The following is a 14432-nucleotide window of genomic DNA, read 5'->3' on the forward strand; positions in this document are numbered from 1 at the left end:
AGGAGGAGGGGGGGAAAAAATTACCAGAAGGAGAAATTGATGTTCATGCCATTAGATTGGAGGCTACCTAGACAGAATACGAGGTGTTGCTTCTCCAGCCTTGAGAATAGACTCATCGTGTCAAAAGAGACCACAACGATTATGGACCAACATGTCAGAACAGGAATGGAGTCGGAATTAAAATTGATGGCCACCAGGAAATCCCGCCTTTGGCAGATGGAACGGAGGTGCTCAACAGCAATACAAGTATAATAATGCCGACTTCAGTGTTTGAAATAAAAACAATTGGCACCAAAGTCTGAGGATGAACTGGAACGATGAGAATCTGGTGTACGCCTGACCTCCCCAGATATGGTTACAAAAAAACCATGCCAACTGGTGCCTCTCGAGTACTCAGTGAAGCCGGCGCCAGCTGATGCCTTGCCACAGTTCCCAAAAGCACTACGGGAGACAGGAGGCAGAGGGGTGTAGAGAAGAGGAGCAATATGTTAATTTTAATGTACCTGGAACTGATCTAGTAGAAACTCTAAGAAAATGTCTCCCTTGCACTGCAGATTGGCATTCAAAAAAAAGTGCTGGACAAAAGACAATAGAAACATAGAAAACCTACAGCACAATACAGGCCCTTAGGTCCACAAAGCTGGGCCAAACATGTCCTTACCTTAGAAATTACCTAGGGTTACCCATACCCTCAATTTTTCCAAGCTCCATGTATCTATCCAGGAGCCTCTTAAAAGACCCTATCGTATCTGCCTCCACCACCGTTGCCGGCAGCCCATTCCACACACTCACCACTCTCTGCGTAAAAAACTTACCCTGACATCTCCTCTGTACCTACTTCTAAGCACCTTAAAACTGTATCCTCGTGTGCTAGCCACTTCAGCCCTGAGAAAAAGCATCTGACTATCCACACTATCAATGCCTATCATCTTATACACCTCTATCAAGTCACCTCTCATCCTCCGTCGCTCCAAGGAAAAAGGCCGAGTTCACTCAACCTATTCTCATAAGGCATGCTTCCTAATCAAGGTAACACCCTTGTAAATCTCCTCTGCACCCTTTCTATGGTTTCCACATCCTTCCTGTAGTGAGGCGACCAAAACTGAGCATAGTACTCCAAGTGGGGTCTGACCAGGGTCCTATATAGCTGCAACATTACCTCTTGGCTCCCAAATTCAATCCCATGATTGATGAAGGCCAATGCACTGTACACCTTCTTAATCAGAGTTAACATGCACAGCAGCTTTGAGTGTCCTATGAACTTGGACCCCAAGATCCCTCTGATCCTCCATGATACCAAGAGTGTTAGCATTAATACTATATTCTGCCATCATACTTGACCTACCAAAATAAACCACTTCATTCTTACCTTGGTTGAACTCCATCTGCCGCCTCTCAGCCCAGTTTTGCATCCTATCAATATCTTGCTGTAACCTCTGACAGCCCTTACACTATCCACAACACCCCCACCTTTGTGTCATCAGCAAATCCATTCATTTCCTCCATTTCCTCATCCAGGTCATTTATAAAAATCCTGAAGAATAGGGGTCCCAGAACAGATCCCTGAGGCACTCCCTCTGTACTCTCATTGTTAATGAATATCTAAAAATTCATGTGTAAATGTTTTTAAAAGTTTTCCGGATGAACTCTAGAAGTGGGTCGCCCATCTTAATAATGTTATTGTAAATAAGTTGCAACCTAGGTTAAAGGAAAACATACTGCTACTTATGTGAGATGAGAAGAGTTAAGTAAAATTGTGAGTATTTTACAATATTGTCAAAATCAATTACAGCAAAGGAACAACGCTGTTAAGGGGAGTGGGGATTATACTTGTGTGAGAATTCCTGCTGCTCCACTATAGCCTCTGGCCAATATTGTACATTGTTATAGCTGTCCTATACAATTTGAATGTTTTTTCAAACTTGTAGATTTGTTTTATATTGACAGTGACCAAATTTTGGCTAATCATTACCAGATTAACTTTTGCTTAAAATTTCACAGTGAACTTCAGTTTTAACATAATCTAGTTTATACACATATGGTTCATGTGACTCACTTGTGACTGATATTATTTTTGTTTTGAACAGCAAAGATGTATTTTAGACAAAGCTATTCTAAATGATGATTATATAGATCTTTGATTCATGTAACATACATGGAAATGGGATGGGAGACACGGTGGGGGTATAAACATGGGGATATCCATGAGAGGTATGTTTTGTTTGTGATAGCTTGGCCAGAGGCTCGAAGATGCCTTAATGTCAAGGCAACTTTGGTAACAATTTGCGCCTCCATTGTAGACTCCAGTACCATAGACTATGCAGTTTAAACAACCACTGCTCCCTCCCCATCATCCTCAACATTGGGTGCCTCCACAGGGCTTTAACTTGGCTCACACAAAACCACACAGCCAAACACCCAAGTAATCACATTGTCAAACTCGTTGAAGACATGACAGTGGTGGGGCTTATCACCAACAATGATGAGACTACAGAGAGAAGGTGGAACAGCTCAAGCCCAGGTACCAGGTATATAACCTCTTCCTCAATGTCAATGAGACAAAGGAGATGGTTAATTCTTTCAGAACTCCCACCATTCACACCCCTCTTCACATTGGCAGCACAGCAGTGGAAACTGCAAACTACTTTAAACTTCCTGGAGTGCACATCTTGCACAACCTCTCATGGTCCCAGAACACATCCTACACAATCAGGAAAGCTCCCTGACACCTCTACTTTCTGAGGAGGCCGAAGAAAGCTGGACTATGCACATCTATATTCACATCATTCTACAGATGCACAGTAGAGAGCATTCTAACAAGCTGCATTACTGCATGGTATGGAAGGCTCTACAACAGGTAGTCAAAATGGCACAACGCATCACTGGCACCAGCCTACTTGACATCAAGGACATGCAGTACATACGGAAAGGTGCTGAAAAAGTGCTGGTAACATCATGAAGGATTCCACCGACCCTGCTCATAGACTGTCTCTCTTCCATCAGGGAAGAGGCTACAAAGCATCCACTCTAGGACCACCAGTATATGTATACGGAATAGATTAAAAATTGTGCAAAAACAGAAATAACATTAAAAAAGTGAGGTTTCATGTCCATTTAGGAATTGGATGTCACAGGGGAAGAAACTGTTCCTGTTTTGGTGAGTGTGTGCCTTCAGGCTTCTATACCTCCTACCTGATGATTGCAGTGAGAAAAGGGCATGCCCTGGGTTCTGGGGAGGGTCCTTAATAATGGACGCTGCCTTTCTGTGACGCCGCTACTTGAAGATATCCTGGGTACTTTGTAGACTAGTACCCAAGATGGAGCCGACTAAATTTACAACCCTCTGCAGCTTCTTTCGGTCCTGTGCAGTAGCACCTCCCCCCCCCATACCAGACAGTGATGCAGTCTATCAGAATGCCTATTGCAAAATGCCATGTGATGTAAACCTGTATGTCATCTTCTTTGGGAAAAATCCTAGTGGATATGTGGTGTGCAATTCATACACAGTAGCAGCTGAAGCAGCACAGCAATTTTCCTTCCTGTTCTGCTCAAGCATTTAAATTAACAAAATCCTGCACCTTGCAGTTGGTATCACTTTACACTTTCAGAGTAGCACATGACAATGGACAATTATGAAAATGTGGGTTTCTCACCTCTTTGGAATTCCGATAAAACACAGAAAATTATCTATTAATCTTTTCCTGCTTTTCAATTACTTACTACAATTGTTAATAACAATATGACTCATACCAACAGGAAAGATGAAATAACCAAAGGGAAGAAATGAGCTGACTCCTTTGCTAAAAAGTGTTAGAAAGGCTGAAGGAGAGCTGACATGGATACACGCCTAACACGTCAGGCAGTGGCGCCACCAGATCAGGCCAAAAGAACCTTCATGATAAGTACTGATGGGCTGAAATCTTGATCTTTGTTATTTGTCACCCAAAATAATAACTATGCATTATAAGTTTTGGGTAATTTGGGCATCTGTTTTCTGCCTAAATGCAGAAGTATCCCATAACACTAATACTCTAAACACTTTTCTTCACCTTAGTTATGAATGTGTCTTGTGTACTAACCAGTCAGACTCTTGGGCACGCTCTTGAGGGCCTACACATTCAAAAGGCGGACTGCAATGTGGCCTATACCCCTGAATTGTAATGAGTTTTATACATTGACAATGAAAGTAGAACTGCATACAGAGCATAGGACTAGATTTAGGTAACAATAAATCATAAACACAAAAATATCTGCAGATGCTAGAACTCCTTAAGTAACACACACACAAAATGCTGGAGGAGCTCAGCAGGCCAGGCATCTGAATCCTGTTAATGGTATTAATTGTGCGTGCAGCCGCCAGTCACTGGCTGCCAGGAGGAGTACCCCTTAAAAAAGGGATCTTTGGCCTGAATTAAATTCATGGAGAAGTTGCTGTTATCTGGCCTACATAGTACCATAAATGTACCACCTGCCTTTGTGCTCTCTCAATCCTACTGTGTGGGTCTGCTGTTGCAGGATTATGGGGACTGAGCGTTTCTGGATTGTGGTGTTCCTGTTCTGGGCACTTGCCAGACTGGTATGTGAAAGCATTTACATGGCCTCAGCACTGACTCAAGATTGTTCAATGTCATTTCCAGTACACAAGTAGAAAGGAGAAATAAATAATTACTACTCTGGATCCAATGTACCACAAAGAAAAATAATTAAGATGGAGAACGCAGTAATAAAAAAATAGCTTATATACATAGATTGACTGCATGTCCATGAAGTGACGCTAGGCACAGTAGTGTCTATACATAGGGTGACTGAAAGGAAATGACCATGTAGAGATGGTTGGGGGTGTGGAGGGGTAGGTTAGATGGTGGATCAGCCTTACGTTTGGGGAAAGTAGCTGTTTTTGAGTCAGGTGGCCCTGGCATTGATGCTACGCTGCCTCGTCCCTGATAGGAGTCGGAGTGGGAGAAAACAGCTACCAACACTGCTATAATGCTACATGACACTAGGAATCTGCACTGTGATCCTTTAATTTCCTTTACCGACTTCAAAGTATCATCAGTTGTCAGCTTGTAGTTTCTATTGACTTTTAATACCTAACTTGTGAATGGAGATTCACCTTGCAAGTAAGCAATTCAAACATGCAGTTTACCAAATGGCCAATGTCTGTATGGCCATTATGCACAAGTAAAATAATGTACTGTGATACCTCCATGGACTGGGTGGAGTGGGGGGGGGGTGTTCAGGGGTCAACCTGCCCCTGCATTTCTAATAACCAATGCTGTTTATTGTTCTTGTGTTAAAATGGTTTTGTGGGATTATGGTAGGAAGTTCAAGTTCATTTATTCTTACATTTTAGCTTGGGTTATACAGTTACTCGCTTGTGCATTTGTGGGTCACCCTGACTGTAACCGGGGTGTGTTATGGTCACCACTTCCGTCTATGTGAGACTGAGCTGTTCTCTGGGTCATGGTACCCGGTCTGTTTTGGTGTTTATCACAATAAAACAGTTGTTTAGTTTAACAAGTTTTCTCGTCTGTCCACAGTACGATTAAGGAATGAGTGAGTTTCAGAGTTCAATTTATTGGCAATGACAGGTCACAATAGCAATTCAGTTCCAATCCTCAAAGATCAAATTGAAATTTACTGCGAACTTCAGTGCTTCTCCACAACACCCCCCCCCCCACTCTCTTCAAAATCACTGATGGAATTCAAATACTGACATTTCATGTTCATGTTCGAAATGGCCCAATAACATTAGTGGACTAAGGTTGGATCTCAGCCTAAATATTTTTCTGAACATTTTCAGATGCCAAGGTGCAGAATAATCATTACTGGATGTATTGTATAAACTCAAAAGAGCTGACTGGGTTTCTCCACAGTATGAAAATATTTAAACCTAAGATTCTCATCTCACCTTGAGTGCACAGCAGTAGTCCGTGGGGGCTTTGTACTTGCTTCGATAATCCTGGCCATAGTACACATTCACATGATCTAGCTGAATGAAACAAGCCAAGTCCCGAGAGGTCTGCAAAACAGAATTGTACCAATGTCTACAATATTACTTCTTAAATATAAAATGCAAACACTTCAATAATAAAAGAAAAGAAAAAGAAGGAAAAGAAAAAAGAAAACAAGCTTCCATATTCCTAAGTGGAATGATTATTTTTGTTAAATGGGGGTCAGTGGTTGAAACTGATGCCAAGAGGTCACTGATGAAGAGCTTCATAACAACCAAATGTTCAGTTACTGTTGCTACTTTGCTGGTCATTTCTCAGAAGTATTTCTTAACATACAGATTAAGAGTATTGGTAATAAGAATATGGCTAAAGTGATTGGAACCTCAACTTGTTCAAGTTAACCTACAATACCCTTTCTCCTCTTATCAAGAGCATTAGAACAAAGACTGTTAGGATGAGAAAACAGCTTCTTCCCCCAGGCCATGAGTCTACCCTGCCACCACCCAGATCTCATCATGTATGAGGTGCTGGGCAGTGCTATACTGTTTACATTTTGGATCGTGTCATAAGTGCACACTATACAAAATATCGCTATTCTGGAATATATCTTATTATTTGTTAATTTATTTGTGGTAATATTACTTTACGTGCTATTTGTGAGTTATTTACTGTGTTGTGCACCTTGGAGTAATGTTGCTTCGTCTGCTGGTATACATGTGTATGGTTGAACAACAATAAACTTGAACCTATCTACCTTTGCCTTAAAATATTCAAAGACACTGCTGAGAGTCTTGTTATTGTTTGAGAAAAAAACTTAAAAATTGTTTCATCCCAGTCATGAGTCTCACAGCAGAAACCGTTTGTAATGTTAGAAACAAACCATAAGATATATTACAATTAATCCATGATGCACATCATTGACATAGATTGTGAATGGCAGGGGATCATCATTGATACCTGACAACTAACTGGTCACAAATGCAATCCAAAAATGACCTATTTATATTCCTACAGTCTGTTCAAGTCCATAAAACAATCCTCAATCAATGCCAACATATTGGGCCAAAACCATGTGCTCAAATTTTACAATTGTTTCTGCCATAGTATTTTAGCCGCCTAAGGTCTGAGACCTCAGACCTAAGATTCTTTTTTTTAGCTGTACTTACCCAGTTCTTTAACATCAGAACTATTGTGGCGACCCACTTTTTGCGCAGGCGAACTGGCTGACAAATAGCCAGTGTGCGGGGGGAGACTTTGGTAATGCACCTCTGATGTCATTTCCTCCCGGAGAGGGCGGGCGCTAGGGATTAAATGCCAGCGCCGCGAAGTTTGAATAAACTAGTCTCGAAACGACTTACCGACGTTGTGTCGTTATTTCAGCGCTGTGTGTAGCACATCGCTACACTGATGACCCCAACGGTCCAAATGGGATTTGGACCGAAGATGACCGACTCTTCATCTGTTCACGCAGTTTCGCTAAAACTGGCGACTTTCTGGACGCTGCGACCACGCGTGTGGTTTAGCCAAGCAGAAGCCCAGTTCTAGATTCGGCAGCTATCTTCTGATTCCACGCGTTACTATCACGTGGTGAGCACCCTTGACCAGGAGACGGCCGCCCAGGTTGCGGATTTCATACAGTCGCCCCCGGAAGAAGGCAAATATGAAGCATTCAAAGTGCTGCTCATTGGGACCTCTGGCCTCTCACGGCGTGAGCGGGGTGCCCGCCTGCTTCACCTGGACGGTTTGGGAGACAGACTGCCATCAGCATTGATGAACAAGATGTTGGCCCTGGCTGACAGACAGAAGCCCTGCCTCATGTTTGAGCAAGCGTTCCTAGAGCAACGCAGATTTCAGCCAACCCTGGAAGGTGGTGGCCCGGGAAGACGTGCTGTGGAAAGTCAAGAGGGAGAGCGTGGCGTCCATCGGTCTGATTACCAGGCCATGTGCCCAACAGCAGACCAGACCAGGCCCAGCAGGGGGCGCACACAACACAGAGGCAGAAGTGAGGAGGCCAGTGAACAGTGGTGTTTCTGCCACCAACGGTGGGGCACAAAAGCCCGCCGTTGTCGCCCGCCCTGCACGGGCCAGGGCCAGCTGCCGCTAATGACTATGCAGCTGGCTACCAGGACAGTCTCTTGTATGTCTGGGACAAACAGTCTGGATGCCGCTTCTTGGTCGACACCGGTGCGAAAATCAGCGCCTTACCCCCGATGGGGTATGACACCTGCAACAGAAAGCCAGGACCCACCCTGAGGGCCGCAAACGGCAGCACGATATGGACCTACGGCACCCGCACAGTGCAGCTGCAGTTCGGCACCAGCCGGTTCACGTGGGACTTCACACTGGCCGCGGTGGCCCAACCACTCCTGGGGGCGGACTTCTTGCGAGCTCATAGCCTGCTGGTCGACTTGCAAGGGAAAAGACTAGTACATGCCGAGACTTTCCAGACGTTCTCCCTGGGTGAAGCCAAGTTGCTGGCCCCACACCTGGACTCCATCACGCTGTCGGACAACGAATTCACCAGAATCCTGGCGGACTTTCCATCGATTCTGGCACCGCAGTTCATGGCAGCCATGCCCAGACACGGGGTACAGCACCACATCCCGACCAAGGGACCACCCCTCCACACCCGCGCACGAAGGCTCCCCCTGGAAAAGCTCCGCCTGGCGAAGGAGGAGTTCAAGAGAATGGAGGAATTGGGGATCATACGGAGGTCCGACAGCCCATGGGCCTCCCCCCTGCACATGATGCCCAAAGCAGCTGGGGGTTGGAGACCATGCGGCGACTACCGCAAACTGAACGAGCTACAACTCCAGACCGCTACCCCATGCCGCACATACAGGACTTTGCAGCAAACCTGCACGGGGCAAGAATATTTTCCAAAGTAGACCTCGTCCGGGGATACCATCAAATCCTGGTGCACCCTGAAGACATCCCCAAAACAGCACTTATCACCCCGTTCGGCCTGTTCGAGTTCCTCCGAATGCCGTTCGGCCTGAAGAATGCCGCACAGACGTTCCAGCGGCTAATGGATGCGGTGGGACGCAACCTGGACTTTGTGTTCATCTATTTAGACGACATCCTTATAGCCAGCAGTAGTCGCCAGGAGCATCTGTCCCACCTCCGCCAGCTCTACTCCCGCATGAGTGATTTCGGCCTCACGATCAACCCGGCCAAATGCCAGTTCAGTCTCGATACCATTGACCTCCTGGGCCACAGGTTTACCAAAGACGGGGCAACATCTCTGCCCGCCAAGGTAGACGCGATCCGCCACTTTGCCTGGCCCAACACGGTCAAAGGCCTACAGGAGTTCGTTGGTATGGTGAACTTCTACCACCGTTTCCTCCCCTCAGCAGCCCGTATCATGTGCCCTTTGTACACCCTGATGCCGGGTAAAGGCAAGGACATTACGTGGGACGAGGAGGCTGCGGCTGCTTTCGTTAAAGCCAAGGAAGCCTTGGGCAGATGCTGCGATGCTGGTGCACCCCAAAACAGACGTTCCGACCGCACTCATGGTAGACGCATCCGACACAGCAGTCAGTGGGGTGCTGGAGCAACTCATCGAGGGGCGCTGGCAACCCTTGGCGTTCTTCAGCAAGCACCTACGACCACCCGAACTCAAGTACAGTGCTTTCGACTGGGAGCTGTTGGCACTGTATCTGGCAATCCGGCATTTCAGGTACTTCTTAGAAGGCAGGCCGTTCACCGCGTTCATGGACCACAAACAGTTGGCCTTCGCGTTCACGAAGGTGTCCGATCCCTGATCGGGTCGCCAGCAGCGACATCTGTCCTACATCTCCGAGTACACGACGGACATCCAGCATGTCTCGGGAAAGGACAATGTCGTGGCGGACGCACTCTCCAGACCAGCTATCCAGGCCCTGTCCCTGGGGGTGGACTATGCAGCACTGGCGGAGGCGCAGCAGGCAGACGACGAGATGCCCAGCTACAGGACCGCAGTCTCGGGTTTGCAGCTGCAGGACTTTCTTGTAGGCCCAGGTGAGAGGACCTCCTGTGAGACGTGGCTACCGGCCAACCTCGCCCCATCGTCCCAGCAGCCTGGTGGCGGCGAGTTTTCGACTCCATACACGGTTTGGCGCACCCATCTATCAGGTCAACCGTCTGGCTGGTCTCCAGCAAGTTCGCGTTGCACGGACTTCGCAAGCAGGTCAGTGAATGGGCCAGAACGTGCGTGCAGTGCCAAACAGCCAAGGTGCAGCGGCACACTAAAGACCCGCCGCAGCAGTTCGAACCCACCCACCAGAGGTTCGACCACATTCATGTGGATATCGTGGGGTCCCCTACCGGTGTCCCGAAGAGCGCGGTACCTCCTAACTATGGTAGACCAGTTCACGAGGTGGCCAGAGGCGGTCCCGCTCACCGACACATCTGCCGATTCCTGTGCCCGAGCACTGATTGCAACCTGGTTAGCACGTTTCGGGGTACCGGCCCACATTATCGCCGACAGAGGCGCCCAGTTCACCTCCAGCCTGTGGTCGGCTGTGGCCAGCCTGTTGGGAACGCAACGACACCACACTACTGCCTACCACCCACAGTCGAACGGACTAGTGGAACGCTTCCACTGTCACTTGAAGTCGGCTCTAATGGCCTGCCTGAGAGGACCTAACTGGGTGGATGAGCTTCCCTGGGTCCTGCTTGGAATTCGCACAGTGCCCAAAGAGGATCTGCACGCCTCGTCGGCCGAGTTGGTATACGGCGCACCCCTGGCCGTCCCGGGAGAGTTCATACCAGCCCCAAGGGGGCAAGAGGAAGAACCCGCAGCAGTCCTGGACAGACTACGTGAAAGGCTCGGCAACCTGGCACCCGTACCGACTTCACAGCACGGACGGACCCCGACCCATGTACCCAAAGACCTGCAGAACTGTAAGTTTGTGTTTGTACGAAGGGGTGGGCACTGGGCACTGCTATAGCGGCCGTACGAGGGGCCGTTCAAGGTGATCAACAACAACGGGTCCACATACGTTCTGGACATTGGGGGGAGAGAGGAGGTTTTCACGGTGGACCGACTCAAACCAGCCCATGTGGACTTGGCGCAGCTGGTCGAGGTTCAGGCACCGCGGCGCAGAGGCAGACCTCCCAAACAGAGGCTGATCCAGACTGTGGACATTGGGGGGTGCATCGCCAGCTCTGGGGGGGTTATGTGGCAACCCACTTTCTGCGCAGGCGAATCGGCTCACAAATAGCCAGCACACAGAGCGAGACTTTGGTAATGCACCTCTGACGTCATTTCCACCTGGAGAGGGCAGGCGCTAGGGATTAAATGCCAGCGCCGCGAAGTTTGAATAAACTAGTCTTGAAACGACTTACCAACTGTGTGTCATTATTTCAGTGCTGTGTGTAGCACATCACTACACTCTCTACCTTACTATCCATTTTGCACAGATCCTGTAGCAATTAAGTGTTCTGGAATATTTAGTTGACTTAGTCACTTTCCAAGTACATCTTACATATTTAATAATGCTTGTACTATTAATTCACTCACTTGCTGCTATGCATTTAGATAACGATCAGTTTTGTAGCTTTTTCATTTTATTGTGTTTCTATGCACTATCCCTTTTTGACCGACTAGTTCTCCTTGACCATTTTGCTTAGCTTCACGACTGCTTTGTTCCTTGCTTTTAAGTTTCTAAATTTCCCTTGACCAAAATCTTATCGAGAGCCCCAATTATTTGATTTGTCAGAATACTGATCCCATCCCAATTCCAATGAACCCCATCCCAAAGGAGAGTATCTTTGTTTTCCCAGTACTGCTGCCAGTGCCTCAAGAATTGAAACCAACTTCTGCCACCAGTTTTTAAGCCAGGCATTTAATTCTTTGACTTTATATACTCTACGTCAATGTGCAGATGGCCCATGTAATAAACCAGAGATTTTCATTGTGATCCTCACTTTTTATTTGGATTCTGGCCTTTTACATTATTTCAGCAGAACCACTTTCTGTGTCCTACCTATGTCAGTAGTCCCCAGACAGAACACTACAATTGCTGATTTCCCTTCCCATTCCAAAATGCTCTTCAGTCCATACAGATTCCACAAAGATGGCCCCAGGCAAACAACACAGTCATCATGATTCTTACTCATGAGTACCAAGAACTGTCCGTATCCCTCTAAATGTACTTTTTTCTATGATTAGTATATTCCTTTCCAATCTATCAGTGAATGGCCAATCATTCAGAGAATTACTGTGTGGGAAGAAATTAATTTATAGAGCTACAGGGAAATTTGAAATTGAGGCACCATTCATTTACCTGTAGGGAGCTCCACATATTGGACTAATATATATTTTAAAACACATACCTCATTCTAAAGTTATGTATGACTTTTATTGCAGAATTACCTCAGTTAAAATTAGCCTTTGATTTTCCCATTATTCCTGCATATTTTTCTTCCCCTTTATCTTCCTTTTAATCAAATCCTTAACTTGTATACCATGAAGTGTCTTAAGGTAATTATCTCATAATATTCACATTCCATGTTCTAAAACAATACCCCTTTCCCAGATCAGATAAGCTCCTCCTACATTTTTCCTAAAAATGCTTAATGTTAATAAATTCAGGATCATGCAGTCTCGAACGTCAGATATTTCCAAATAATTACCAATGGAGATGGAATGTCTAAAGTCAAGAACATCACAGAATACAACACAAGGCATGGTGGGATTTGTTGTAGTGTTTTCAGCAGCGTTCCCAAAAGCAATTAAATCTTTCACTGAAGTTAATCAGCTGTCATGTCTTTAATAAACAAAGAAGAACCTCAGTTTTTAAAAAAATTACCTTTGTTTTTCCCTTTGGAACATAATAGATTCCAGAAGCTCTGAGTAGGAAATAACGCTTCTTCCATGATTTCTTGCCATCTTCTTTCAGCCAAAGTAAGCCCTCAATCTCTGGAACAGTCACAGAACTTCCACAGAAAAATTCCTGTAGTTTAAAAAAAAATCAGAGTAATCCATGCACAGCAAAGATCAAAATGCAGGAATAGCAAATCACCTAGTCCGGTTACTAGAAGCATGTAAATTTAACATGTACTTAAAGAAAGCATACCAAGAACTTAAACTTTTTATGAACAGAGAATTTGGGCGATGAGAGGTATAGAACATTGGCACTTTTAAGCAGACACATCTTGCAATTCCTGGCTATGGAGCAAATATCATTCACGATTAATTTGAAGTTGTTCAATTGTGCTCAGCAAATTTCACTTTTCCATCCTAATAGTTGTTGCCATTATTTGTTCCGCTTATTCTCAGATGGTGCTCCCAGACGGGCAAGTGTACTAATACAGCTGAAGCCAGCTACACATACAGACTTTAACAATTCAACAGCTCACATTTTCTTGTAATATTTTTGTTGGATCATACATAGATTATAATCAGAACACCATGATTTAATAAAAAGATATCCTACAAATTTCTATTTAGCTTTACTATTCTGAAAGTTTTATTGCTTCATTGCACTGAACCCTTACAAACTGGGAATGAGTTATTTTGCTAGATTCAGTCAGGGAGAATAATTATTTTCTTGACAAAGTTTAAAGCAATCCAATCTCAGTTTTTTTTCCTCTGAAAATGTAGATATTTTCTCCAATTGGATGCATGTTTGGGAATCTAAAATACAGATAGAAAATGCTGGAAACATTCAGCAGATCAGTCAGTATCCACAGATGAGAAACAGAGTTAAAGACCTTTTCACCTGAAACATTGACTGTTTGCTTCAGTTCTAAAAAATAGAACTTTTCTGGAGTTCCCTTTTCTGGATGAAATTTTGTTTCATAATGTGTTTTTGCATTTTTATTTCAGCCCTTCCTCATACATTTTTGTTTATTTTTGCCAAACACTTGCTTGATAACATTTTGTGTCGAGCAGCAATGAGTGAGAGTGTTTATTTGTTGGTAATGCTGCACAAGATTTAAAAAAAGCTCCGGTGCTTTTCAGCTATTTTCTCAACGGGTGGCAATCAGTGCAAGAAGTTGTTCGTTGGTGATGCAGCACAAGGTTTAATAAGACCTCAGGTGCTTTTTGGCATTTTTTCAGAAGGCAGCAATCAGTGTGTGCCCAATAAAAAGAAAGAAGGTGTAAGCTGAGCAGCCACTTTTGGAATAGGGTATGGTTAGAGTGGTCTGGCTTTGGTAAGCACAGCTGGAGGTTCTAAGCACTCTAAGTAAGAAATTTTGTAGTAATTTTGTTTTCTGTCAGTACATAGCTAGTATGCTGGGAATGGATCTGGAGGTAGTGGTATGTTCCTTGTGTGAGATGTGGGAAATTTGGAAGACCTTCAACCTCCCTGTTAATTACATCTGTATGAAATGCATCGAGCTACAGCTCCATATAAAGACCATGTTAAGGAACTGGAGCTGTAGCTCAATGACCTTTGGCTCATACGAGGAAAGTAGTCACACCCAAGTCCCTGGATGACTGTCAGGAGGAGGAAAAGGAACAGACAGCCAGTGCAGAGTACCCCTGTG

At 45.2% G+C, this 14432-nt stretch overlaps 1 protein-coding gene across 6 annotated transcripts in view; it reads right to left on the minus strand.

The window, feature by feature from the left end:
* Positions 1 to 14432, minus strand: part of raph1a (Ras association (RalGDS/AF-6) and pleckstrin homology domains 1a) — a 205865-nt gene that overhangs the window by 45905 nt on the left and 145528 nt on the right. For all 6 annotated transcript variants that reach the window (XM_073046682.1, XM_073046681.1, XM_073046680.1 and 3 more), the window contains 2 exons: positions 12749 to 12892; positions 5912 to 6022 (listed from right to left, as the gene is read on the minus strand). In XM_073046682.1, the coding sequence (XP_072902783.1) occupies positions 5912 to 6022; positions 12749 to 12892 (255 nt within the window). The remainder of the gene's footprint in view (positions 1 to 5911; positions 6023 to 12748; positions 12893 to 14432) is intronic.

This window comes from Hemitrygon akajei, chromosome 5 (genome assembly GCF_048418815.1).
Source record: "Hemitrygon akajei chromosome 5, sHemAka1.3, whole genome shotgun sequence".
NCBI lineage: Eukaryota > Metazoa > Chordata > Chondrichthyes > Myliobatiformes > Dasyatidae > Hemitrygon > Hemitrygon akajei.